Here is a 26,840-nt window from a genome sequence, read left to right as displayed (position 1 = left end):
AGTAAGGCATGGCTCTAGCAATGCCAAGGTCATGGGTTTGATTCCCAGGGAATGAATGAACTGATTTGAAGGAAAAAAAGCATGTTACAGATTCTGTAGATTTGGCTTGAATTGAAACCAGGATATTCATTTAAAGGTCCAGTAAGTGATTTCTGAGAAATGTTGTTGAAAATTTAAATCAACCCCTAAACAAACAATTTTGTGAATATTTGCTAGATGTTTGTTGTGTGTGCTGAAAATGAAAAACATTGTGTTTTTAGGTGAACAGGAGAAAAAACAAAGTGGATCGGACCAATCCACGGAGCACCATTGAGCCAATCAGCAATAAGGGGCGGAGAGAGAGAGTGAGCAAGCGAGATATTTGTAGAAAGACTGTAGAAAGAAAGATAACTGAGATAAAGAGGAAAAACTCAAATATAATTGAAAGAAGAAGGGTTTCAATTAGGCAAGAGCTTCAGAACCCACGTTAATATTAGAAAAGCTTTCCAATGCTAGAGAGACCTGAGCAGGAAGGCCTGAAAACGGATGCAGAGGATGCTTTGTTTCTGCTCGATACGCGAGTAACATTGTTTTTGCAATGTTTCACAGATCCAAGATATGCTGTTGTATGCTATTGTCATTGTTGAATCGCAGCTGATTCATCTATACTTGCGCTAGCTGTCTGATGCACCAGCAGTTTCTCAGAAATCGCTTACTGCACCTTTAATATCAGACTCCATCTACAAAGCAAAGTGATTCAGATTTACATCATCTTAACCAAGGTCTCATTTTACAACAGTTAGGACCCTTTTTAGCTTGAACTAATTCCTGGATGATTTTTCAGACATTTGTTCATAATGCAATCATTCAGCAAACCAAAAAAAGAAAAGAATAAACAACATTTTCTTTCATTTAAACGTTGGTTAAAACACAAATCGTTCACACTTCATTTATATTATTTAGAAACACAATAGGGCCTTGTCAAGATTCGAGGTAAAACCAGACTCTGAAAGTGATTTTTCCAGACTCTAAAGCAAAATAATCTTTCCGCCCTTGTCTCCTGACAGGAACGCTGTTCCATTTTGGCTTTCGATGAATAATTACATCATCACATGTGCTTACAAGAGCAAAAAAAGCGCAGCACATCTGAGAGCCATTGCTGAACGGGTTTGCCAATGGAAACCATGCAAGATGGAGGAAGCTAAAGAAACACCATTTTACTGAAAGTGATTTTTAACGAAATCGTTCTTCTGTGTCGTTATCGTTATAGTTGTGGTGTGAAGTCTAATTTGCCGTTTGGTTCCTTCGAGAATTTCCTATGGGGTTTTTCAATTTACAGTGAGGAAAATAAGTATTTGAACACCCTGCTATTTTGCAAGTTCTCCCACTTGGAAATCATGGAGGGGTCTGAAATTGTCATCGTAGGTGCATGTCCACTGTGAGAGACATAATCAAAAAAAAAAAAATCCAGAAATCACAATATATGATTTTTTAACTATTTATTTGTATGATACAGCTGCAAATAAGTATTTGAACACCTGAGAAAATCAATGTTAATATTTGGTACAGTAGCCTTTGTTTGCAATTACAGAGGTCAAACGTTTCCTGTAGTTTTTCACCAGGTTTGCACACACTGCAGGAGGGATTTTGGCCCACTCCTCCACACAGATCTTCTCTAGATCAGTCAGGTTTCTGAGCTGTCGCTGAGAAACACGGAGTTTGAGCTCCCTCCAAAGATTCTCTATTGGGTTTAGGTCTGGAGACTGGCTAGGCCACGCCAGAACCTTGATATGCTTCTTACAGAGCCACTCCTTGGTTATCCTGGCTGTGTGCTTCGGGTCATTGTCATGTTGGAAGACCCAGCCTCGACCCATCTTCAATGCTCTAACTGAGGGAAGGAGGTTGTTCCCCAAAATCTCGCAATACATGGCCCCGGTCATCCTCTCCTTAATACAGTGCAGTCGCCCTGTCCCATGTGCAGAAAAACACCCCCAAAGCATGATGCTACCACCCCCATGCTTCACAGTAGGGATGGTGTTCTTGGGATGGTACTCATCATTCTTCTTCCTCCAAACACGTTTAGTGGAATTATGACCAAAAAGTTCTATTTTGGTCTCATCTGACCACATGACTTTCTCCCATGACTCCTCTGGATCATCCAAATGGTCATTGGCAAACTTAAGACGGGCCTTGACACGTGCTGGTTTAAGCAGGGGAACCTTCCGTGCCATGCATGATTTCAAACCATGACGTCTTAGTGTATTACCAGCAGTAACCTTGGAAACGGTGGTCCCAGCTCTTTTCAGGTCATTGACCAGCTCCTCCCGTGTAGTTCTGGGCTGATTTCTCACCTTTCTTAGGTTCATTGAGACCCCACGAGGTGAGATCTTGCATGGAGCCCCAGTCCGAGGGAGATTGACAGTCATGTTTAGCTTCTTCCATTTTCTAATGATTGCTCCAACAGTGGACCTTTTTTCACCAAGCTGCTTGGCAATTTCCCGTAGCCCTTTCCAGCCTTGTGGAGGTGTACAATTTTGTCTCTAGTGTCTTTGGACAGCTCTTTGGTCTTGGCCATGTTAGTAGTTGGATTCTTACTGATTGTATGGGGTGGACAGGTGTCTTTATGCAGCTAACGACCTCAAACAGGTGCATCTAATTTAGGATAATAAATGGAGTGGAGGTGGACATTTTAAAGGCAGACTAACAGGTCTTTGAGGGTCAGAATTCTAGCTGATAGACAGGTGTTCAAATACTTATTTGCAGCTGTATCATACAAATAAATAGTTAAAAAATCATATATTGTGATTTCTGGATTTTTTTTTTAGATTATGTCTCTCACAGTGGACATGCACCTACGATGACAATTTCAGACCCCTCCATGATTTCCAAGTGGGAGAACTTGCAAAATAGCAGGGTGTTCAAATACTTATTTTCCTCACTGTATGTGTAAAATAAAGTCTGTGGTAAACATAACTTGACGATAGTTTGACGTTTTGTTCTACAACGTGAATTGCACACACTCATAGCGAATACGCAGTTTTTTGAAGCAGTTGCGTTCGTTTTTGAAAATGTATGTTTTTAACTCTTTCCCCGCCATTGACGGAATTTTCCGGCTTCCGTGTTTTCGCTGTTATGCGGTATGTGGCGCTATAAAACATCTTCTGAAAGAGTAAACACAGGCGAAAAAGAAGCAGAAACAATCGATATCATATGCAAGCATATGCAATTGTAAAATAGCGCGATCATCAACATTAAACAGCATATAAATCAAAACTGCCTAATGTTACTGGATGAAATGTCGACCCAGGACGAGCTGTATATGACTGTGAAGCTTTGGGGGTGTTGATGGACTCAATTTACTCAATCTATGTTTTGATCATCGTTGAATCCCATCAAGACGTACGTACGGACAAAAACGTGATTTTCTCAGCTTTTTGCTTTTTTAATGAAACTTAACCACATTCAAGTGTTGATTAAAAAAAAAAAAAGAATGCATTAAGGTAGAATAAAACATTTTGCTGTTGTTGATTAATAGCAGAGGCTCTGTTCTTTCTTTTGATATATTGCATGTTCATATGTTCATTGTGAAGATGATCAAAAATGCTGGCGTGGGCTGGCAACTAAAAAAAAAAAAAAAAATGCTGGCGTGGAAAGAGTTAATAAGTAACTATTATGTTTTGCGCTATGTAACTCAAGTTATGTTTACCACAGGCTTTATTTCCCACAAATTGAAAAATAGGAAATTCTTGAAGGAACCCGCGGCGAATTAGACTTCCGGGTTCTGACGTCATTCCTGCACCACTCAATTTAGAACAATTTCTAGAACTATATCTTTATCATTATCGTCCTTGGTGTGAACGGGTCTTGGTGCCGTCAAACTAAAAAAGGAAGTCATTAGCAATTATACGATTGAAATTTGACCAGGAACATGCATTACTTTCAAAATTAGCGTAAGGAATCACTGACCAGTGACGTCCAGGGAGACTGTATCTTGAGTGTCTTCAATGCCGTGCATCACCTCACAGCGGTAGACGCCCGCATCACTGGCCCTGAGCCTCGTCACGGTCAGAGACGCGTCGCCCTGCTTCTCGGGGAGGCTGGGCACAGACACCCTGTCTTTAAACCCCTGGCCGATCTTGATGAACCCGTTCTGGGCCACCATCACTATGCTTTCCTCATCGCCCTCGAGTTTAGTCCACTTGATGCGCAGATGGTCCGGGTTGGCGCTGGAGACCGGGGCCGCAGCGGCAGCGGTGGGTGTGCTGGAGGTGCCAGTCGGGTGGGGGAGGATGGAGAAATGGCAGGGCAAGACCACCTGCTCCGCCAGAGACCCTCGGACCGGAGGACTCCTCTCCACCTTCATCCTACGGGCCGAGTCTGGGAAACAAGAAGCAGATGGAGGAGAGGAACCCAGGAGCAGACACATCATAGCATCTTCTAGAAGCTTTTACTAACACACACTTTGACACCAAACTCAAACATTCTGTTTCCAGATAGACTCGATATTTTCACCTTAATTATGGGATTAAAAGAAGCATTCGAGTCATTAATCAATGTAATGGTTTCATAAACCAAAAATGCTGCAGTTCATCTCTCATACAGCATCATATAGCAGACCAGGGTTATTAATGTTAATAAAATGTACCTGAAATAAAAATATAAAAACATTTAAACATTTTTCAATTTTGTTTAAAGTTGAAATAATAAAGTAAATTAAACTAAATAAACTAAAAACTATATAGACATATTGCCTATAATATAGTAAATATATAATAAAATAAAATCCAATTCAAAATATTAACAAAAATAATAATAGAGTATCAATGATACTGCAATAACACTGCAGCAGACAGGAAGTAGTCGTTTAACACACAGGAAGTGTTGAACAATTTGAGATTTGTTTACAATGATTTCTAGGGATGCATGATACATCATCATAACTGTCAGATTTTTTATATATCCCACTGGTTAATTTCTCCTAATTTTAGTTTCCTTTATTGTCATCTAACACTCACTTAACATCAATCTTTAAAACAATAATATTTTAATAGCACTAACTAAGTGTAATCTTTAACAAATCTCTAAATAAATATTTCATTAAAATATGTATTATTAGAATATGAAAAATATTCATATTATTTATTAAATATATAAATATATATATACTTATTCTAATTAAATATCAATATACATATTAATAATTAAATGTAAATATAATTATTATAATAAATAAAATTAATATTTTATTTAAAATATTTTATTTGAATAATTTAATAAACTAGTTTAAAAAATAAACAAAACAAGCTAATTTAGGCAAGACAACATTATAATGTACAATATGAAAAACAGTCACATTGTTTAATAAATATAGTGTACTACTGAGTACTAAGAATTAATATTATTTATTATAATAATAATAAAATAAATATTATGTAATAAATAATATTTACAATATATATTTATATGTAATTGTATAATTTATTTTTTATTTTAAAGATTAAATGTAAATGTATTTACATAAAACTTTTTTTTTAAATACAAACTAGCATACATTTTTTATATTTGCCATTTATTTATATCAGCCATTACATTAAATTGATTATTGGCTAATCAGTATTGTCACAAATTTTAATATCAGTCCATTATTAATCTTTTTTAAAGGTTTGGAGAGTCGAAGTGAATGTACAAAGGAAACGTTTATAATAATGTGGAAGAAGAAAAAATGCCACACACACACACACGAACACACTAATAAACTCACCATCGTGGGTTACAGCGCTGCAGGCACAGACCAACCAGAGGATGTGCTTAACGTCCAATAACATCTCAAATCTGGAAATAAAGCAAGCTTTTCATTTCGTAAAAGTCAGTCTACTTCTGCATTTGCAGCAACAGATTAGCTACTTTTAACGTGGGCTGATTGTCAGACTGTTTCTGTTTCATGTCTGTCTATGTCTTTGTTCCAAGTCCAATAGGTCTTTAAACACCCACTCTCTGTTTGCTTTCTTGTCTCAATTTATCAATTCAATAAATGGCTTTGCAGTCAAACAGAGAACGAGTTTATGAAAGCATCATTCATAGTTAGTGGTTAAAAAGGTTATAAAGCAAATGTTCCATCTTAATAGTCCTACTTCACCTCAGAAATATACGGATCATCATCCTGTGACAGCTGTGGTGTCCAAAACCCATGACAGTCAAACTGTATCACACACGCCCTATATAGTGCAAACACTAGAGAGCGACCTATAAAGCATCTTTACGCATCGCTCTCTAACAATTAACATCGCCGTGGAAATCTGAGCGCGCGCTAAATCTAAAGCCAATCTATGCGTAATGAAGACAGATCAATTAAAATCAGACCAAATCAAACCCAAAAGCTTATCTGAAAGCAATCCAAAGCTTATCTAAACCCCAGCACCACTGATATCACACTCAGCTATCCACATTAAAGCAGAACAGGCATTAAAATGATAATGATGAGATAATGATAAGTGGACCTCCACTGAGATGATGCCAAGCGCGAACAAAGCTTCAGGGTGACAGACAGTCAAATGAGAAACAAAGAGATGCACTGAGGCAAATGTGCTCTAATAGCAGAGGAGAGCTTGGTCAAATTAAAATGCGATTGAACTGACATTTAATTAAAGCAATTAGGCTACTTGTTAATGTGCAGTAATATTCATCAAGTATCAAGATTGTTAATAATAATAATACTTACTATTTTTTCCCAGTAGACAATACTGACTAGCTATTCCTGATTCTCCAAATGCAGTCCAAATGTATCTGATGCTCCTCCACCGAGCCGCAGAAGTCAGTGCTCTTTCTTCCCCCGATGCCCACGAAAAGACTGGAGACATGAGCCGGCAGCAAGTTCAAATTCCATGTCCACCCATGATTTCGTCAGTTTCCAGAGGAGGGGCAGAGAGTGCCCACCCAAAACGAATCTGATCCATCCTGCTGACTGAAGAGGAACAGAGATGTTCTGCGCTCTTAATCTTAGTGCAAACTGGATTTTGAATCACCGATTAAGATAGTCTGAACATATAACTTGGTGCATAAATAAGAAAAAAAAGTATTATTTTTTTGTTTCTCTTCTCTTTAATTGCATTGATGCATTGCGCACAATCTTGGAGCTGCAGAGAAAACTTCCGCGCAAAGTCCAAAGCATGTCTATCTGCTCGTAAAGTGCCTGTAACAGCTAAGATAGTGACAGTCTTCGCAAATTAAATCAACATTCATTCTACAGATTGTATGCACAGAACACAAGCACTGCTCCGTTAAGCAGCTCTCTGCATTACGCGGAGTCGCGCGTAAAAGCGCATCTGCAGGTCTGACAGGGCACTGATAATCAGACATGCTGAAGGTGCTGATGGAGTAACTGGGTTATTAAGAGGTGTGAAAGTGGCCAAATTGCTCTTGTGAGCTGATGTGAACTGCTCTACTCCGCTTCTAAGAGCTTGCCTGAGCTTTCCACACGGGGGAGAGAAGATACCGTTACCTCTGCTACAAATAACCCGCACCATTCATTAGATTTAGCGATTACAGGATTATTGGTAAAAGTCCATATAGCATATAGTTTGGGGTCGGTAGGATTTGATCACCAAGGCTGTATTAATTTGATAAAAAAATAGTAAAAACATTAATATTGTGACATATAACTGTTTTATGTTATTTTGCTGAATTTTCAGCATCATTACTCCAGTCTTCAGTGTCACATGATCCTTCAGAAATCATTCTAATATGTTGATTTGCTGCTCAAGAAACATTTCTTATTATAATGAGTGTTGAAAATGATTGTGCTGCTTAATATTTTTGTGGAAACCATGAAACCTTTTTTCAGGATACAAAGTTCAAAAGAACAGAATTTATTTGAAATAGAATTAATTTGTAAAAACAAAAGTCATTACTGACAATTGATCAATTTAATGCTGAACAAAAAAAAATATTTATTTAAAAAAATCTAACTGGCCTTTAAACAGTAGTGTGTATTTAAGGAGTTATTGTACACAGTTTATCCAATATATGCTCTATTCACTTTTACTATAAGGGAAATTGTATGATCATATGTTTTATCCATTGTTAATCAAATGTGAGCTTTACTACACAAACTACACGTAGACCTATAATAATAAAAGACTGTCAAATTTTCTAGAGAACATGATTGGTGCTTACCTGTCTTGATGATAGGGTGTTGTCAGTGATTTCCATTCTGAATCATAGACATAATACACATAGATGCCTCATTAGCGGCTGTTCTATGGGACGGTCCGTGTTGCTATGCAGTTGCTAAGGTGTTCTCATCGATTGGAGGTTGCTTAGTTGTCTAAAGAGTTCACTCACACCAGTCTATAATATTCTGATGTCCATGGCTTGGGATCTTTCTTCAATGCATCTTTTTGTTTTGGATTTTCTCCCACTTTATCTCTCACAAGGTGAAAATCATCAGCTTGTTTAGAAAAGTAACAGCATACATCTCTTCAACAAGCTGCATGCATCATTCGTCCCAGCTGGAAAAAACAGACATAAACCAGTCAGAGCTGGTTTGCTGGTCTTAGCTAGTTTAAAGATGCTCTATCCAGCCGATCCAGTTAAAAAAGTGCCCAAAACCTCTTTAAAACCAGCTAACAGTCCAGCCTAAAGACCAAAAGATCAGCTTAGGCTGGTTTAAGATGTATTTTTTTAAAGCAGAGATGTCCACAACACCAATAGTGCAGCATAACTAATGCAACAATGCATGCAAGTTTTGTAAACGCATTACGAAAGGAAGATCACTACTTAGGGAATGAGAAAAACAAATCTTTATTCACATTTATTATATTTATCACACCTTACAGTTAAAAATGGACACATTTCTAAAATATTTTCAAAAATAAGTGTTCTTTTTATAAACTTTCATTGTTTAATATTTAATATTGTTTAATAGCATGGAAGCTTGTTTCTGCCTCATATCCAATTTAAACTAATTCTGAAAAAAAAAAAAAAAAAAATCCAGAATAGTGAGACAAAATTGGGATTGTGAGATATAAACTCACAATAAAAAAATAAAAAAGGTTAATTGTGGCTTTTATCTCACAATTTGAACTTTTTTCTCTCGATTGCTAGTTTATATCTCATGATTCAGACTTTAAAAATTCATACTTTTATTGCTCATATAGTTTAAAAACAGTACAAAAGTCATGCTTTTCATGAATGGTGCTCATTAGACCCCAAAGAGGGTCATATATCGTCGAACAGGTCGTCTGGATCAAGGTTCGCAGCAGCGGTTGCTGGTTTCAGTTGGACTTTTGACGTTTTGCTCGTTTCGGCTTTGGCATCTTCCGTCGGCTTCTCTCTAAAATTACAAAGTGAAGGAACAAGCGTCAGCAGAAGGTGGAGGTTAAATGCATAGCAGAAGCTGGTATAAGTCATGACACTGGAGTAAAGTCTTACTGCTGCCTGATTACAGTGACCCAGTGCCACAGGCTCCTTAAAACAGGGTCAAGTCTAAACACTGTACACTTCACCCTGCTTCATCCTGTATAATCAGGCACATACCATGTGTTTTTAGTGTCACCGGATGCTAATAAGAGTTTGAAAGTCACTGATCATGTACCCCGTCACTCAAAGTGGATCTGACACTGATGTACAAGGTGACATTTATGTCTCAAAGTCACCGCAGAACTAACTTACGTTAATGGTAACTTGCTTTCATTACTACATTGTGACAAACTTAGCAGCCTATGTAAAAATGCTTCTTCAGCATTAAAACAAGAAATAAAGGTTAAGCTGCAGAAACTCCCACAGGATTCCGTCTTTAAGGACGACGGAGAGCTTTTCAAAGCGCTAGAAGAAATCAGGTCACAGGGAGGGAAAATAAATGAGATTTATAGTCCCGTAAGCCTGTTAATTTCAGGATGTGCCGGGGATCATGTAGCCTTTTAAGCAAAGCTTGTCCTGTGGTGTACCAGAAAACACATGGACAACATTGCTGGAATTAAACATACACACACATGAGAGAAAGTTAGTTGGATTACATCACATCTAGCAAAAAAGTTACATGGACAAGATGAATGTAAACTATAAAGGTTCTTCAATGGTCCAGCAAAGAACCATTTTTACAGTTTATTGGAGATTCCTTGGTTCCTTGGAGATACATTATAGGTTCTTCAGATCAATCCAATAAATATTTTTATACATACACACAGTATATTTTCAATCATGACAATCTCAGAAGAGATTTTGTTATTGAATATGGCAATGATAATGTATTTGGTCTAAACGGACTAGATCTGCTACGCTGCTGCAGAGCAAGTGTGGACTTAATATTGCTAATAGATTCACAGACACACTGCTGTGAGATTATAAGATATGCTACTGCATAAATAGACATATAAATCCCGTAGCAGATCTAGGCAGGTGGAGCTGGGGAGGTGGAGGATCACAGAGGAACTCTGATAATGCACTGCATGACTTGAATATGATAAATAAATATATATGTGTGTGTGTGTGTGTGTGTGTGTGTGTGTGTGTGTGTGTGTGTGTGTGTGTGTGTGTGTGTGTGTGTGTGTGTGTGTGTATATATATATATATATATACATATATATATACATATATATATACACACATATATATACACACACATATATATATATATATATATATATATATATATATATATATACATATACATATATATATACATATATATATACATATATATATATATATATATATATATATACACATATACATATATATATACATATATACATATATATATATATATAAAAACCTGGTGATCCTAATGCAGTAATATAAATAAGTAAATAATTTTAATTCATAGATAATAATTAATTAAATCTAAGAGCCATTTTGAATGCATTAAGAGTATAATGCATTAAATATGCAATGCATCAGGAATCATATTCAGAATGAATTTCTCTTTTGTCTCATGTATATAATATTTGTGAGCTTTAATGAGCCTCAACGTGGGGGAAATGGAGTTCATTAAAAGTTAACAGCTTCCACGTAAAGCATTCACACACTCTTAAAGAGCGTGTCCCTGGAAACTAACTCTTCCTTATTAGAAACAGGTTTGCATCCAGCAGTGTCTCCTCGTAATGTAGCTACAGGAATCAGGTGAATAAGACGCCATTTTAACGGATCATGCTGAGGAGCTTCCAGAAACCTTTTAGTATCCTGCTGAAATAGTAAGAGCTGCTCCATAAAATACCACCATAATAACAATCAGGAAAAATAAAAATGAAATATTCAACTGCAATTAGGCTCATTTGCTCAACGAGCAATTTTTAAATGTTCAAGGGGAAAAAAATGAACATAAAACATTGAAAGAATATCAAAAAAAAGTTGAGAGGAATAATAAGAGTGTTGTCGCCTAAAATTGATGACAATGTAAAGGTTCACCACAATGTTACTGCCACATACAGAGGGGTCAAAAAGTCTGCAACTGCAACCACATGGAAAATATGCTTTTCTTCATAGAAATGTAAAAAAGACATAAAACAATGAATATTAAATGAAGAAATAGATCAGATTCTGATCTATTTCTAGGTTGCATGCTAATCGTAAATGCAACAAAGAAGCATTTTCACCAGTGGAATCAGACTTTAGGACCCCAATGTACAAGCAACAGGGCCTTATATTATAAAACAGATTACTGTGTTTCCAGGTTCATGATCCCTGTAGAATCACATTTTGAGATCTCATCTTGCCACAAGTGCAGTTCAGGACTCAAATACCTGCTTCTGAGACATGCAATTAAAGAGCTGTCTAGCAAAGAGGAAGCGAGTGTTAGGTGAGGTCCACAGGGATTGACGCAACATAAACGCAGTGGAAGTCTTTAAAATCTGTTTAAAAACAGATGCCACATTCTTTTGCTTCAAATAAATCCATTTATTAGTAAATTTTTCAGTGTCTATGAAATAGCATGCTTCATCGATGAATAATCTTGCAGGCCATGGTTGATGTGAAAGATAAAAAAAAACATGATTTAGCTAAAGTCACCATGATTTTAAAATAGACAACTCTTATTTTTTATGGAATATTGCAGTATTGATTATAAATGATTTATGTGTTCGCATCATTTTTTTATTTTATTCTTGTGCTCTCATAATCTTTCATCAAAATAACTTCCCGTTCCTCTTGCAGAGACATCTCATCTCTTCTCTCTCTCTGATGATGCGTTTATTGGCGTGAGGGCGGGGCAACCTGTCACTCACATGAGATCCACCAATAGCAAACCACATCCATCCAATCAATTCCTGATGGACAAAGTCAAGTCCCGCCCTACATTTTTTTCACATTCGAGAAGCCGTTTCACTCAATATGGGGAAGAAAAGACTATCGAAACTTCCGTTTAATGCAGACTTTAAAGTAAAAAACGGATCCTGCTTGCAAATATATGGTGATTTGTCCTCAAAAACACAATGAAACAAATGAGAAAAGTCTGTGATTGTCCTTTTCTTGACCAAAGAGCTTTTTATATGGTGCGTTGGTAGTGGTACCAAACAAACACTGAGAGGCTCAAAGATTTTGATCTTTTCTAACATGTAAACACTAAAATTGTTAGTTGATTAGTTCATTCTCATTTGACTCTCGGAAACCACATTTTATTGAACTTAGTAAATCAAGCATCAGAAACGCATCTTTAAAAAGCAAACCCCAAACGTTCATCTGCGAAACGATGCTTAGTCAGCGCAATCTCGGACAATCTGAGTGTAAACAGCGCATTTGCATTTCTGCACATGTAAATATGGTGGTTTGATCAAGGGGTTCCCCTGTGCGGCTCGCATCTGGAAGTCATTTTGACGCAACTAAACTCTCCTGTAAGGGCAGCTTTGATGATGAACAGAAAGAGTTGCTTTCCTACTGCCTTCTGGGAGGAAATCCGTAGGTACGGGCATGGAGAGCACACACGTAGATCACGTATATTTGCTGTCGTGATTCACTGGGAACAAGCTGGGAATTGTCTGCGGGTTGAGGAAAAAGGTCTTATGTTTTTTTTTAAGTTATTATTACGAGAAGCACTGGATCTGGTTAAGAGAATGTAAAGGAGCCCAGAAAGGGGGAGAGATGTTACGGTATGATTTCTAATAAAGACCACAGCCATATGAGACATAAGAATAAATAATGTAAATGTATATCCACATATCATGAAGTAAACCAATGGATGATTTAATTAGAATAATGAAAAACAGGTTTTAACATGATGAACTCAAGTAAAATAAAGAACCAGCAATGAAAAGTCTTCCAGGTTGTCTGAAACACCACTACTGGTCTTTTGTAGAAGTTGTTACATCAAGTGTAAATAATTCTTAACAGAGGCAACACAAGGGTGAATCTCTCAAAACTGACTTGGGCAAGTACCAGGGCAATAATTAGATATATATATATTTGCATATGACAACTATATATATATATATATATATATGTATACATGTACAATTGTATATATACATATTTATGATATTAGATATTAAATATTTACAGATATGTAATTATATATATCTATATATATTATACTATATACACCATATAAAAATGATATACATATATCCAGCGCTCAGCATGTGTGTTTGCTGCTGCAGTTCGATCCATAATCAAAAGGAAATGACCTTTATTATTTAAATTATATATACAAAATGATAATGTACCATTTATATATATATATATATATTTCCTTTTGATTATGGAGTAAAACATGACCTGGACATTTCTCTGGGAGTCCCACAAACTAAGCGAACTGCAGCAAACACACGCTGAGCGCTGGATTAATGCAGTGTAACTGGGCTGATTGTTGTCTGTTGTCATGCTCAGCCAGATTCATCTCTAGGCAGGTGCTGGGAGACTGTAGAACGGCACTGTTTCAGCCAGAGCCCAAATCAATCCACGCCTGCCTTCTCTCGCTCTCTCCTCTTCCTCTTCTTCATCTTCATCTCATATAAAATAACTATTGAAGTTCTGATGCACTTCTGAATCTTCTAACACAGTTTCGACTTCCTTCTCTTCGACCTGGGAAGGAGACACTCTACAGTTAACTTTACTGTCTCAATGAATCATGTCTTTTTTGCTTGTCTGGGCAATCTTTAATCAAAACATTCAAACTTTCTCCTCAGAAATGACTTCAAATGCCTGTCACTTTTCAATCACCTGTCTCAATGCTGCAAAGCAACACTTGCTTTTCACAATCCAATCAATTTACGATAGATAACATTAAGTCACATTAAGTCCCGCCCTTCATTACAAAACAGATTCTCACTGCATATACATTTAAATATAAAGCAGCCCAAATGAAGCTGCTCTGATCTGAACATGTGGTTCTGTAGCTGAATAAAACAAATCATGTCTGCTGGGTGATTCTTTTCAGCCTTTGGAGGAGAAATGCTTTTAAACATCGTCTTTATTAGAGCAGATGCCATGGCACAGAGTCTCGCCATCTGTGGACAGCGCCGATTGTGCGGTTTGTTTGTGGGGGAAAAAAAAAACGTGGGACTGATTCTTGTCTCTATCCAAAGACTTGTCTCTTGCCTGCTGGGAAGCAGCTACTGGCGAATTTCTTGATGCCCATACAGGGCTTTTAAACCTACAATAACAGGCCATTTGCTTTTTGATTCCTCTAGAGATGTTGGCAGAGCGATAAAAGACTGGCATGGAACAGTGACTGTGTTCAAAATCTACACTCATTGGTGAACTTACTTTGATATCTGCTTTATTTACACGAACATTAAAAGGTTTGAGGTCAATAACATTTATTTTTTGTAAAGAAATTAATACTATAAATAATCTATTAAGCAAGGAGACATTCAATTGATCAAGTATGACAGTAAGTTATTTATAATGTAATAAAAGATTTCTTTTGAACTTTATATTCATCAAAGAATCCTGGAAATAACTGTATCATGGTTTCCACAAAAATATTAATCAGCACAACTGTTTTCATCATTGATAATAATCAGAAATGTTTCTTGAGCACTAAATCATCATATTAGAATGATTTCTGAAGGATCATGTGACACTGAAGACTGGAGTAATGATGCTGAAAATTCAGCTTTGATCACAGGAATAAATTGCATTTTAAAATATATTACAATAAAAAAAAACAAAAAAAAACAATTAGAGACAGTCTCTACAACAGTACTGCATTTTTGATCAAATAAATGAAACATTTGCAATAAGAGAAATTCATACATTTTTTCTGTGAACAGAAAATTTGAGTTGCTGTTATTCGTACAATAAAAGTAGATAAAGACCAGGGACTGTCAAGCTCCAAAAACAACATAAATATAATAAAATATTCCATATAGTCTCATAAAGTAGTCTTTTGTGTTGCATTTAAAATCTTCTGAAGCAATATGAAAAACACATTTGCGTTAAAAAAACACCACATTATATATTCAATAAATGTAATTATTTGACATTTTTGGTGCTTGACAGGCTCAGTCTCCATTATCTTCATTGTATGAAAAAAACATGAATATTCATCAAAACATCTGCTTTTGTGTGGAGAGGGAAAGTCATACAGGTTTGGAATAAGATGAGGATGAGTAAATGATGACAGAATATTTGGGTGATGTATCCCTTTAAAGCTGCCTGCCACATAAAACGCACATTCATTTATGATGCACCACCACTAATTTGTGTCATGTTCTAGAAAAGAATTCCAGCACTCAAATTGTGCGTAATTAGCCGAGGCATTCAAAGCCACACGTCTGTTTAAAAACCTCATTCAAGGAACACAATGAGAGACTCCAGCTGGATTTCTTCACTCGTGTGATATTCTCTAAAGATGTTAGAGCCAGATCTCCATGCCATGGAAGTCTATTAATGTTTGGAAAGTCTTACACTTACACACAGTGGCAGAACCCGTTTCGTAACAGCGGGCTGCAGAATGAGAAAGAAAGTCCAATACAAACTCTCAGTGTCCCTCAACACCTGACACGCGAGCACACGCACAAAACATCTGGCGATGAGGCATCATTCTGTCATGGACCACCGCGACCTCGGTCCATAAGGGCCTGCGAACGTCACCGCTTTAAGTGTTTGCTGACAGGGGGAGCAGTCGGCGACACTGGGAGACTAGAAACACTTTTAAACAGAATCAGTTTAAACATTTACTCTGCCTGCAGAGACACACAAACACTCTTGTTTTTACAGAGTTTTAAAAGACCCTCATTAAACATTAATCTCTCCATATCCCGGCATAACGTCAATCCAATATGAAGCCAAAGCGTCTTTCGTATACGTCTGCCAACTCGAGAAACTTTCATATATGTCTGCCAACTCAAAATAAAACACACAGGCTCTGTTCCAAATGCTAGTTAGCTGCCCATCTACCGACTGTCGACTTTAGCAGCTCCCTTTTAAGGTGGCATCCAAACTAAACTGATTGGAAATGTGTAACGACTCAGTTAACAAATCAATCACGCCACACAAACACACTCCTCACGTAAAGTGCATAAGACATTAATCTAGTGTTCGTAGTCGACCACATTAGTCTAGATGTTGGCATGTTGCTGAGCTAACAACCCTGGATGGATATTTGAAATACTATAGAAAGATGGATGGACGGACAGACAGACAGACAGACAGAACAATGGATATTTTTGAAATTGGATGGATGGATGGATGGATGGATGGATGGATGGATGGATGGATGGATGGATGGATGGATGGATGGATGGATGGATGGATGGATGGATGGATGGATGGATGGATGGATGGATGGATGGATGGATGGATGGATGGAAGAAATATGATGGATTTTGGAAATACGATGGATGGATGGATGGATGGATAGATTTTTTAACTACTATATAAAGATATGATGGATGGATGGATGGATTTTAGAAATATGATGGATGGATGATGAATAAATGGATGGATGGATGGATGGATGTTAGAAATATGATGGATTTTGGAAATACGATGGATGGATGGATGGATGGATGGATAGATTTTTTAACTACTATATAAAGATATGATGGATGGATGGATGGATGGATGGATGGATGGATGGATGGATGGATGGATTTTAGAAATATGATGGATTTTTGAAATACGATGGATGGATGATGAATAAATGGATGGATGGATGGATAAATGGATAAATGTATGGATGGATGGATGGATAGATTTTTTAAATACTATATAAAGAGATGATGGATGAATGGACAGTTGAAATACTATAGAAAGATGGATGGACGGACAGACAGAGAGATTTTTGAAATACTACAGAAAGATGGATGGATAGCTAGATAGATAGATAGAATCACCAAGGAATAATACTAGAATAATAACTCAAAAACAATAATTAATGCCAAATAATCTCCAAAACAATGTGACTATTTTAGGATAAACGCAACACGTTTTCTCAGGATCGGCATCCCTCAGGTGCCATCAAGTCTGAAGAAGTTGCTCAATGCAAATCTAAACCATTCACGGGATTTTTATTGTACAATTATGGAGTCCACTGAGGTACTGGCAAAGGAGGAGATGAAATTATACACATTTTCCTATTAATAAGTAAAAAAGGCTGGAGAGAGAAGCACCCAGGGGGGCCTGCACTGGAAAAATACAAGGTGCTGGCAAAAGACCAATGTTTTCCACCCGTACGACGGAAGAGAGTTCTGGGAAACCCGCTTCTGTCTGCTCGACTGGCTGCAGGCGCGGAGAGAAAGCAACATCCAAGGTTAATGAAGTGGACACCAGAGAGTAAGACAACCGGAATGATCACTGACGTTTTTACGGCCGCAGTCGCAGGGGTTTATGGGTATCATATGCAACATTAGATAACAGGCCTCCAGGAGTCTGTGTGTGCGTTACGAGCTGATCGACCACAGTAAAACGAGTAATTAAATGGAGGATGTGTGATGCTACCTGGATCTCTGTCGCTGGTCCAGCGCTGCCCGTTTGGCGTGAGTCTCCAGCTGCTGAAGATGACGGTGGCGACGCTTGCGGCAGGGGGCCACATCTGTGATGTCGTTCAGGCTGTCGTCCATCGGGCTGCTTTCCGGCATCTCTGTTAGATAAAACATGGGAAAGTTCAAGTGTTAAAGTTCATTCACTGTTCATTTTTACCATTTCTTTCAGTTGTAGTCTTTGTGTTTTGATGAAAATGTACTTCACATTTGGACAATATTTCATTATGCCATTCTACTTTAGAAATGGTATAGATAACTAATTGTAAATGCTATGATTAAGTATTTCAGCAGAAAAAAAAATAAATAAATAAAATAAATAAATATAGAAAATTGAACATTTTAACATTATAATGTGCAGAAATAACAATGTGCATCGAACAGACCAAATAATAAACAAGTTTGGGAATAGAACTATAAACATTTTAATCTACACGGACTCACTCCCACATCGGATCAATCTCAAACATACTATATTATTAAAAAACCTTAGATGTATTGATATATTGAAGGCCACAGGTAAATGTGACATTTATTATCATGGGTGTATGTGAAGATTGTTTTAAGTTCACTTAAATTAAAAGTTGCTATATTTTTTTTAAATATCATAATTGTTAAAATTAATAGCTCTCAATTATACTGAAATGCTGAATGGCTATAAATAATGGCTAAAATTGAGGGGGAAAAAACAATTTCATAGAGGCATCAGTATTGGTATCGGTAATGTCTTTATTCATAAAAAGATGCCATAAAACAAATATTTAAAATATACTGTCTTTCTGTGGTTTCAACATTAATTTGGAGTTTAAATGTGAAATTATTACAATATAAAAATATATTGAAAACTTCAAAGTTAGGAGAAATTAATTAGAGAAAAATGTGCGATTAATTATTTATTTATTTTAAATCGATTGACAGCACTAATTATATTATTATTATTTTTATGTTTAAATAAATTATAAATAATTATTATTCTATTCTACTTGTTAGTGCACTGTTAATGTCTTAAATTGTTTCAAACACATTTAACACATTTAATTTAAAGCTGAAATATTCAGCCAACCTGATCGATTATTACCATTTCTAAATCTGAGAGCTACATAGCTATCTGCTGCCAATTTAATAATTTCAATTATTTAAAAAAGGACAAGATGAGTTATTATTTGTGAATGTATAATAGCTCTGAACAGGATTAATAGAGGTTCTCACAGCCAGTATTCAGGCAGCCGGCCAAGATGTGACTCCGCTAACACAATCAACATCATAAACGCATTAAAATCATGCTGCATTTCAACATTAAAGCACTGTACATGCAGCTTGACTGCAATAAACACAGCAGGAGAACATCTGTCTCATGTGAAATGACAGTGTAGTGCAAAGAATCAAATAGCACCTATTCTAGAAGCCATTCTCATGTGCCATTGACTTTTTGCACTGCCAGACATGTTTCCATGCTTGTTTCTGGAAGTTGTTTACATCTACATGAGTTTAATTTACACTGGTGGACAGATATTACTATGAAACTGGGAGGGTTTGACTTACGTTATTTGGTGCAACAAACATCCTAACCACATTAAAGACTCTTTCAATTATGCTTCATGTACTGCACCCTTATGGTAAACTTTATAGTGGAGAAAAAAGACTAAAGCTACAACTCCTACTCTTTAAGTACAAAAACATTACCAAGCACACACTCTGAAACATAAACCATTGCATCATGCTTGATGAGAAAGGGAAAGGACAATAATTGAAGCCCAAATGGCTCCGTCTGAGGTACCAAGCCAAAGAAGCTCACACCTAGCAACCATACATTACAATTCAGCTTGTTTACAGGGTCACATGACCATAAAGAAGGGGGTTTCTAGCTTTTCACTTTTACTCCACAGAGCTTACACAGGGGAGAAAACAGAGAAATTGAGCAACTCGCAGACTAAATTATTGTGTGCGACTCCACCTCATTTCCCTTCCTGTGCCTCAAAACTCTGACTCAACGGCCTGAAGCCCCCAAATACGGTCTTTGAGTAGCCCGATGTCGAAATCCACCAAAAGCTCACGGTGTTGCCAAGGAACAACTATTCTAGGAGATGATGTCATAGCTCAGTAATTATTGACTGACAAATGCAAAGGAGGGCTAAGGGAACGAACAACCTGTATGCCGTCTTAGTTCTGGCTCAAAGGTTTAATATGCTGCTTCAGCCCACCTTTACTTTACACTGTAATATTTCTTTACTGGTACAAATACTACAATATAAGAAGTGTTATGTTACTGACTGTGGCTGTGTCCGAAATCACCCCCTATACCCTCATTGACTATTCCCTACATTAGTCCACTTGAAGGAGTGAATGAAAACGAGTGAGTGAATCATCTGAAACTTAAGCAAATCGGCAGCTCCAGTAGTAAGATGAAAAGAAACTATGTATAAACCTAGATTAAACAATTTAAAAATTAAAAAGGAATTTATACCTGTATGGTATTACGCTGTACCCACATTGGACCAGCCATCTTCTGGTCAGACGGGGGAATTCATTCAGCACGCGACTCTCACAGTGCATTTTGGGTATTCTCTAGCCATTGAGCATACATTGGTTGTACACTCGCTATTGCGGTGCATTATGGGATTGAATGAGTGCACTCGATGTGAATACAAATGGCTGTTCCCTCAAATAGCCCTTTTTAAGGGTGTAGGGGATGATTTCGGACATAGTCTATATATGTAATACAGCTATTTTTAACAAAAATGGGTTAATTAACCTTGCAGTGATGCCTATAATGGATAATCCAGTGAATTAAATTCTTTACAAATGAAAAATACACCATTTTATTTGATTATTTTCTCTACCCGATGGATGCAACCCAAAAATAAGATTATTTATAAATGAACAAGACTGATATCAGTTTAAGAACAGCTGCTTCACATCGTATAACACACACAGAAAAGACCTATGTGTAATAATAACATCTTAAAAAGCCAATATACAAATCGTAAATTGTACAATATTTGATATACACAACCCTGTAATCGTACACAAGTTGAATTCCACATTAATGCACCAATTTGAGATGTTGCTTGGCTAGTTCTGTCTCGATGACATTGCTGAATTCGGTCATGTTTTTTTTGTTGTCGATTTCTACCATTGCATGGTATTGTCATTCTGTCCAGCTCTACGTCAAGATGTTGATGCTGAGCTTTCATCTGCTTGCCAGAGTCACTATAGATCAAATCAGCATCATATTGTCATTCATCAACCTGAACTTTCTTGGACGAAATTCCACTAAATTCTCTACACTTTGCTAAACTATATTAAAATATGAGTTTCAGTTGATGTTCTGGGCACACATTCAGTTTGTAGGCTCATCTAGTTTGACTTTAAACTTTGTTAACTTTGCAAACATGCCCAATGAACACAATATTGCAGAGCCTTGAGAACAAATCAACTCAGAACGAGTCAACTAAGCTGAAGAATGAGAATTTCCACAAATCCACACAAACTAATCACAGACTTTGTTAAAAGCAGACGGAGAAAATCTCAGCAGTAATTTGCATTTAAACAAACAACGTTTGAGGCACGTGCATCTGAAATTGTAGCTCTGAAAACTTTAAAGGAGTAGTTCACTGAAGAACATCAACCTGAAAATGACAACCTAACCTATATGCTTTTGTTTTGTTTGTTTGTTTTAGTGGAAGAATAGAAAAAATGATTTTTTTTATTCCTTTAAGCCGATTTTGCGCCCAATTCTCCCCTTTGGGCAATCCTAAGTAAAGTCACACAAAAATTTCAGTCCGAACAATTTTATCGCCATTTCTTCTCTCTACTCTAAAGTGACGTTTGACCGCGAGAGGTTTTGCGAGATTTCCCGTGTTCACAGTAGGGACTTTGGTTGTTTGTGAATGGGTGTGTGTCTTGGTCAGCACTCCACACACTGGAGGAGCAAAACCATTAAATCTATGATTTTTTTTTTTTTATCGTCATGTTTGTGGTCTCTCACATTTTAATTTTTTTTTAGTGTGTGCCAGCCTTTAGAAGAATCACCTTGTGTAAGAGGCTTCGGGTCAGGGCGTCTGGGTTCAGCCTCCTGTTCGTCTTCTGTACTCCCTCCGTAATCGCTCTCTTCTCCAGGACTCTTATCTGCCCCGGTCTCGACCGCCTTGTGGTCTTCACTCTCTGCCTTCTTCTTTCTAAGAGTAAACAGTAGGTACAACATGTTAACAAGACAAGTGCATTGAAAGAACTCTCTGACATTTTGTTCTGTTCTGCACTCGGTGGGAAGTTTCCGTGATTTGTTTTAATATTCACAACCATTCAAAAGTTGGGGGTCAGTAAGGTATGCTTTAATGTTGCTCTTTTGAAGTTTCTATTCACCCTGAAAAACATTTATCCCGGTTTGCACAAAATTTAAATTTGATATTAAAAAGTAATGTTTCTTGAGCAAGAAAATCAGCATATTAGAATGATTTCTGAAGCATCATGTGACTCTGAAGACTGGAGTAATGATGCTGAAAATTCAGCTTTGATCAAAGGAATAAATTACATTCTAAAATATATTAAAATATAAAACAGGCCTGTTCACAACAAGGATGATAACTATAAAGATAACGATAAAGATATAGTTCTAAATATAAAAGACTAGCAGAGTTCACACCACAACTGTGACTATAACGGTACGTTGAAATCACTTTCAGAACTATTTAATCCAGCTGATGAACTATAAAAACATTGACAGCCAATCAGAATCCATCCTACTTTAAAGAGCTCAAGCATTTAAAGCGACAGACAAGCAAGAGCTTAGAATAAACAGAACGATATCGTGCGCTGGTGTGGACACTAATATAGTCTTTATAGTTATAGTTCTTGGTGTAAACTACCCTGGAAATCCAGAGTTCTCGCGAGAGCACAAGTTGAATTTGCTCAGCGAGTTACTCTGGTGTCTAGTAATGATGCTCATTAAATATGCCCTTGTATCTGAGCTGCACCAATCACATCAGGTTATCTGATATAGGCGGGCCAGAGGCGAGCTAAACATGACGACAGCGCTGTGACATCGAAGTCATTAGTAAACATTGCAAGATGGCTATGGATGAACACCAGTTGTTTGAAACGACTTTGGCCGCTACAATGAACAAGTTAGACTTGGCTTTTTATCTAAAAGAGGAACAGAAGACGGCGCTCGAATCGTTCCTTTGCAAGAAGGGCGTTTTTGCCGACCGGATACGGCAAGAGTCTAATCTACCGCTAGCTAAGCGTATGGGGTTTATTGTTGTGATTGGTCGTAGTGTTATCCAATTGCGTGCAGTGAGATTTTCAAATGCATGCTTGGTGCCGCCCCTCGAGCTGGCCGATTTTCATTAGTCGACACCAGACCATTAATCTTTCAGATTTAGGTCTGGATTTCCAGGCTAGGTGTAAACGGGCCTTCAGACTCTACTCCTTTAATTATTATTTAAGCGTCTTAATCAAGAGCACAATGCTGATGAACTGAACCTTCTTGGGTTTGTACCTAAACGTTTTAAGGTTTCTATCGTGCTATAGTTGTCAACAGGGACAGAGCTTGTTGCTGTCATTTTAAGTTTTGTTTTACACCAAAACATTCTAATTATAAGCGCAGCTGGGAAAATGTGCTCAACACAAAACTGGAAGTGATATTCATCGATGTAATATCATCACGGGATTACCTAAGGAAACGGGCATTTCATAATAAGGGAAGGAAAAAGTTGAACTGAAAAAACGTGAGTATTGTATCATAATGAAAGTTGGCACACATCTTTACCTCAGTCGATTCTCTTCTATAGATTCTTCTAGCTCTCTGACTCTCTCCTGCAGGGCTCTGAGTTTGGCTTTCTTCTCATTTAGGACCAGCACAAAGCGACTGTACAGATCTCTCTCCAACGTCTCCTTTCCCTGGACGTATCTTTCCATCCTGTGGAGAGGGTAAAGACCAACACACCCAAACAGTCTCCTTGGTCACACAGACATCCGATCGCGTGGAAATGTTTAGTTATGAGAGTTGTTTTTATTACTCATGATTTTTTTTTTTGTGGCATAAACACTCTATTACTTAATATGGAAAACTTTAAGAGCGTCTTTGAACTCAGACACCTGTGGCAATTGTTTGCTAAGTACACACACACGCCAATAAAGTGCCGTCAGTGTTGGGAAGCAATACTAATTCCCTATAATTCTGGTTTTGGGAGATTTTAGAAAGTGTGGCAGCACAGTCTAGTCAGTGATGTCACTGCTGTTGTTTCTCAGAGAGGAAAGACTGAAGCACATGGGGAACAAGAAAAGAAAGTAAAGATAAGCTTCTCAACAGGTTGGCCCAGCATTCCCTTGTGCGGCAAAATCCACTCATCCTGAATGCGTCATGTGCCCCAGATCAGCCAAATAGACTGTGTTCACATATCTATAGTTTCCTCTTTTAACACGAGTATCACAGCAAACAGAAACTAAAGCCCTCTTGTGTATTCAGACTTCCTTAGTAACGTTTAAAAAATGCAAACAAGATGGTCTTTCATTCTGAATCATGGGAGATCATGAGAAGGGGAAAGGGGAACACATGAGGAAGATGTAATCATGAACAGGTGAAGGGCTTGTGTAATCACACTATTGTGTTTGAAATTAGTTCCCCAGAAACAAATCAAGAGCATATTCCTCGTTTTGTAGTCCACTTACAAGATAGTCGAGGTTTCAAGCAACAAAACATCATAATTTAGTTTTAAATAACAGTTTTAAAACCTAAAAATCATTAGAATATATATATATATTAATCGTGATTAATTACAGAAAATTTTTTGATGACGTAATATGTTGCGCGTCGCAGACCAGTACAAGACGAACAATTGTGGTATATACAAAGTATATATATTTTAATTTTTTTTAGAAAATGACCGATCGTTTCGTTAGATAAGACCCCATTCTTCAGCTGGGATCGTGCAGAGCCCTTTGAAGCACTTGAAACGGCATTGATTTGAACTTCAACATTCTGGTTTCCATTAAACTCCATTGTTTAGAGAAAAATCCTGAAATGTTTTCCTCAAAAAACTTAATTTCTTTTCCACTGAAGAAAGAAAGACATGGACATCTTGGATGGCATTGGGGTAAGTAAATGATCAGGAAATGTTCTTTTTGAGGTGAACTAATCCTTTTATGACAAACAGCAGTGGGTTTAATAGGCTGCTGTCACTTTAAGACCTGCCGCACATGATCCCATTTTCATTTAAGACTTAAATGAAGACTTAAGACTGTGCTTGCGTGGATAAACAAAACGGGCATTTTGGCATAATTTTGTTTGTTTTTGTCCGTGCAAGCGCTGTCTGAAGTGGCTTTCTGTGCGCACGATTCCTGTATGCGTCACACAGACAGGAGATTCACAGATGCACACCAGCACTGTGTTCTCTTTTGTGTCTCGGCGCACTTGTTTAAAAGCATTTGCATGAATAAGAGCGTGATCATAATGTAACGCTAGCCAAAGCATGATGGGGAAAAAATAATGCGGAGTAAATTGCGTTAAATATTTTTAACATGTTAAACTGTTAAAAAATTGCATGTGTTAATGCGTTAATTTTGACATATACATATATTATATATATATTATATATACACTCACCTAAAGGATTATTAGGAACACCATACTAATACTGTGTTTGACCCCCTTTTGCCTTCAGAACTGCCTTAATTCTACCTGGCATTGATTCAACAAGGTGCTGAAAGCATTCTTTAGAAATGTTGGCCCATATTGATAGGATAGCATCTTGCAGTTGATGGAGACTTGTGGGATGCACATCCAGAGCACGAAGCTCCCGTTCTACCACATCCCAAAGATGCTCTATTGGGTTGAGATCTGGTGACTGTGGGGGCCATTTTAGTACAGTGAACTCATTGTCATTGTCAGAAACCAATTTGAAATGATTCGAGCTTTGTGACATGGTGCATTATCCTGCTGGAAGTAGCCATCAGAGGATGGGTACATGGTGGTCATAAAGGGATGGACATGGTCAGAAACAATGCTCAGGTAGGCCGTGGCATTTAAACGATGCCCAATTGGCACTAAGGGACCTAAAGTGTGCCAAGAAAACATCCCCCACACCATTACACCACCACCACCAGCCTGCACAGTGTTAACAAGGCATGATGGATCCATGTTCTCATTCTGTTTACGCCAAATTCTGACTCTACCATCTGAATGTCTCAACAGAAATCAAGACTCATCAGACCAGGCAACATTTTTCCAGTCTTCAACTGTCCAATTTTGGTGAGCTCGTGCAAATTGTAGCCTCTTTTTCCTATTTGTAGTGGAGATGAGTGGTACCCGGTGGGGTCTTCTGCTGTTGTAGCCCATCCGCCTCAAGGTTGTGCGTGTTGTGGCTTCACAAATGCTTTGCTGCATACCTCGGTTGTAACGAGTGGTTATTTCAGTCAAAGTTGCTCTTCTATCAGCTTGAATCAGTCGGCCCATTCTCCTCTGACCTCTAGCATCAACAAGGCATTTTCGCCCACAGGACTGCCGCATACTGGATGTTTTTCCCTTTTCACACCATTCTTTGTAAACCCTAGAAATGGTTGTGCGTGAAAATCCCAGTAACTGAGCAGATTGTGAAATACTCAGACCGGCCCGCCTGGCACCAACAACCATGCCGTGCTCAAAATTGCTTAAATCACCTTTCTTTCCCATTCTGACATTCAGTTTGGAGTTCAGGAGATTGTCTTGACCAGGACCACATCCCTAAATGCATTGAAGCAACTGCCATGTGATTGGTTGATTAGATAATTGCATTAATGAGAAATTGAACAGGTGTTCCTAATAATCCTTTAGGTGAGTGTATATTATATATATAATATATATATATATATATAGAGTGAACAGCTCCATTTTACATGTAAGTTTTTTTATTCCAAACATCTGTTTGTACAGTATTGTAAGAGTTAAATGAGTTTGGGAGTATTGATATG

General features: G+C 37.4%; 2 protein-coding genes and 1 long non-coding RNA gene across 6 annotated transcripts in view; 1 reads left to right on the top strand and 2 right to left on the bottom strand.

The window, feature by feature from the left end:
- The window catches only part of vcanb (versican b), a 31,106-nt gene extending 24,214 nt beyond the window's left edge, over positions 1-6,892 (bottom strand). The window contains exons 1-3 of the mRNA XM_084104469.1: positions 6,698-6,892; positions 5,741-5,811; positions 3,946-4,356 (exon numbers count right to left, since the gene is read on the bottom strand). Of these exons, the coding sequence (XP_083960595.1) occupies positions 3,946-4,356; positions 5,741-5,804 (475 nt within the window). The 5' untranslated portion in view covers positions 5,805-5,811; positions 6,698-6,892. The remainder of the gene's footprint in view (positions 1-3,945; positions 4,357-5,740; positions 5,812-6,697) is intronic.
- A 1,867-nt stretch (positions 6,893-8,759) lies between these two features.
- xrcc4 (X-ray repair complementing defective repair in Chinese hamster cells 4) overlaps positions 8,760-26,840 on the bottom strand; it is a 36,387-nt gene continuing 18,306 nt past the window's right edge. For all 4 annotated transcript variants that reach the window (XM_084103893.1, XM_084103891.1, XM_084103892.1 and 1 more), the window contains exons 5-8: positions 23,662-23,811; positions 21,927-22,072; positions 17,854-17,995; positions 8,760-9,310 (exon numbers count right to left, since the gene is read on the bottom strand). In XM_084103893.1, coding sequence (XP_083960019.1) covers positions 9,196-9,310; positions 17,854-17,995; positions 21,927-22,072; positions 23,662-23,811 — 553 coding nt within the window. In that variant the 3' untranslated portion in view covers positions 8,760-9,195. The remainder of the gene's footprint in view (positions 9,311-17,853; positions 17,996-21,926; positions 22,073-23,661; positions 23,812-26,840) is intronic.
- LOC311076053 overlaps positions 23,823-26,840 on the top strand; it is a 46,511-nt gene continuing 43,493 nt past the window's right edge. Inside the window, exon 1 of the long non-coding RNA XR_014604610.1 lies at positions 23,823-26,682. This is a non-coding gene — a long non-coding RNA (uncharacterized lncRNA). The remainder of the gene's footprint in view (positions 26,683-26,840) is intronic.

The sequence above is a fragment of the Abramis brama genome (genome assembly GCF_963993115.1).
Source record: "Abramis brama genome assembly, chromosome: 25".
In the NCBI taxonomy this organism is placed as follows: Eukaryota; Metazoa; Chordata; class Actinopteri; order Cypriniformes; family Leuciscidae; genus Abramis; species Abramis brama.
Note: the sequence above shows the minus strand (reverse complement) of the source record. Positions and strands in the feature narration are given on the sequence as shown.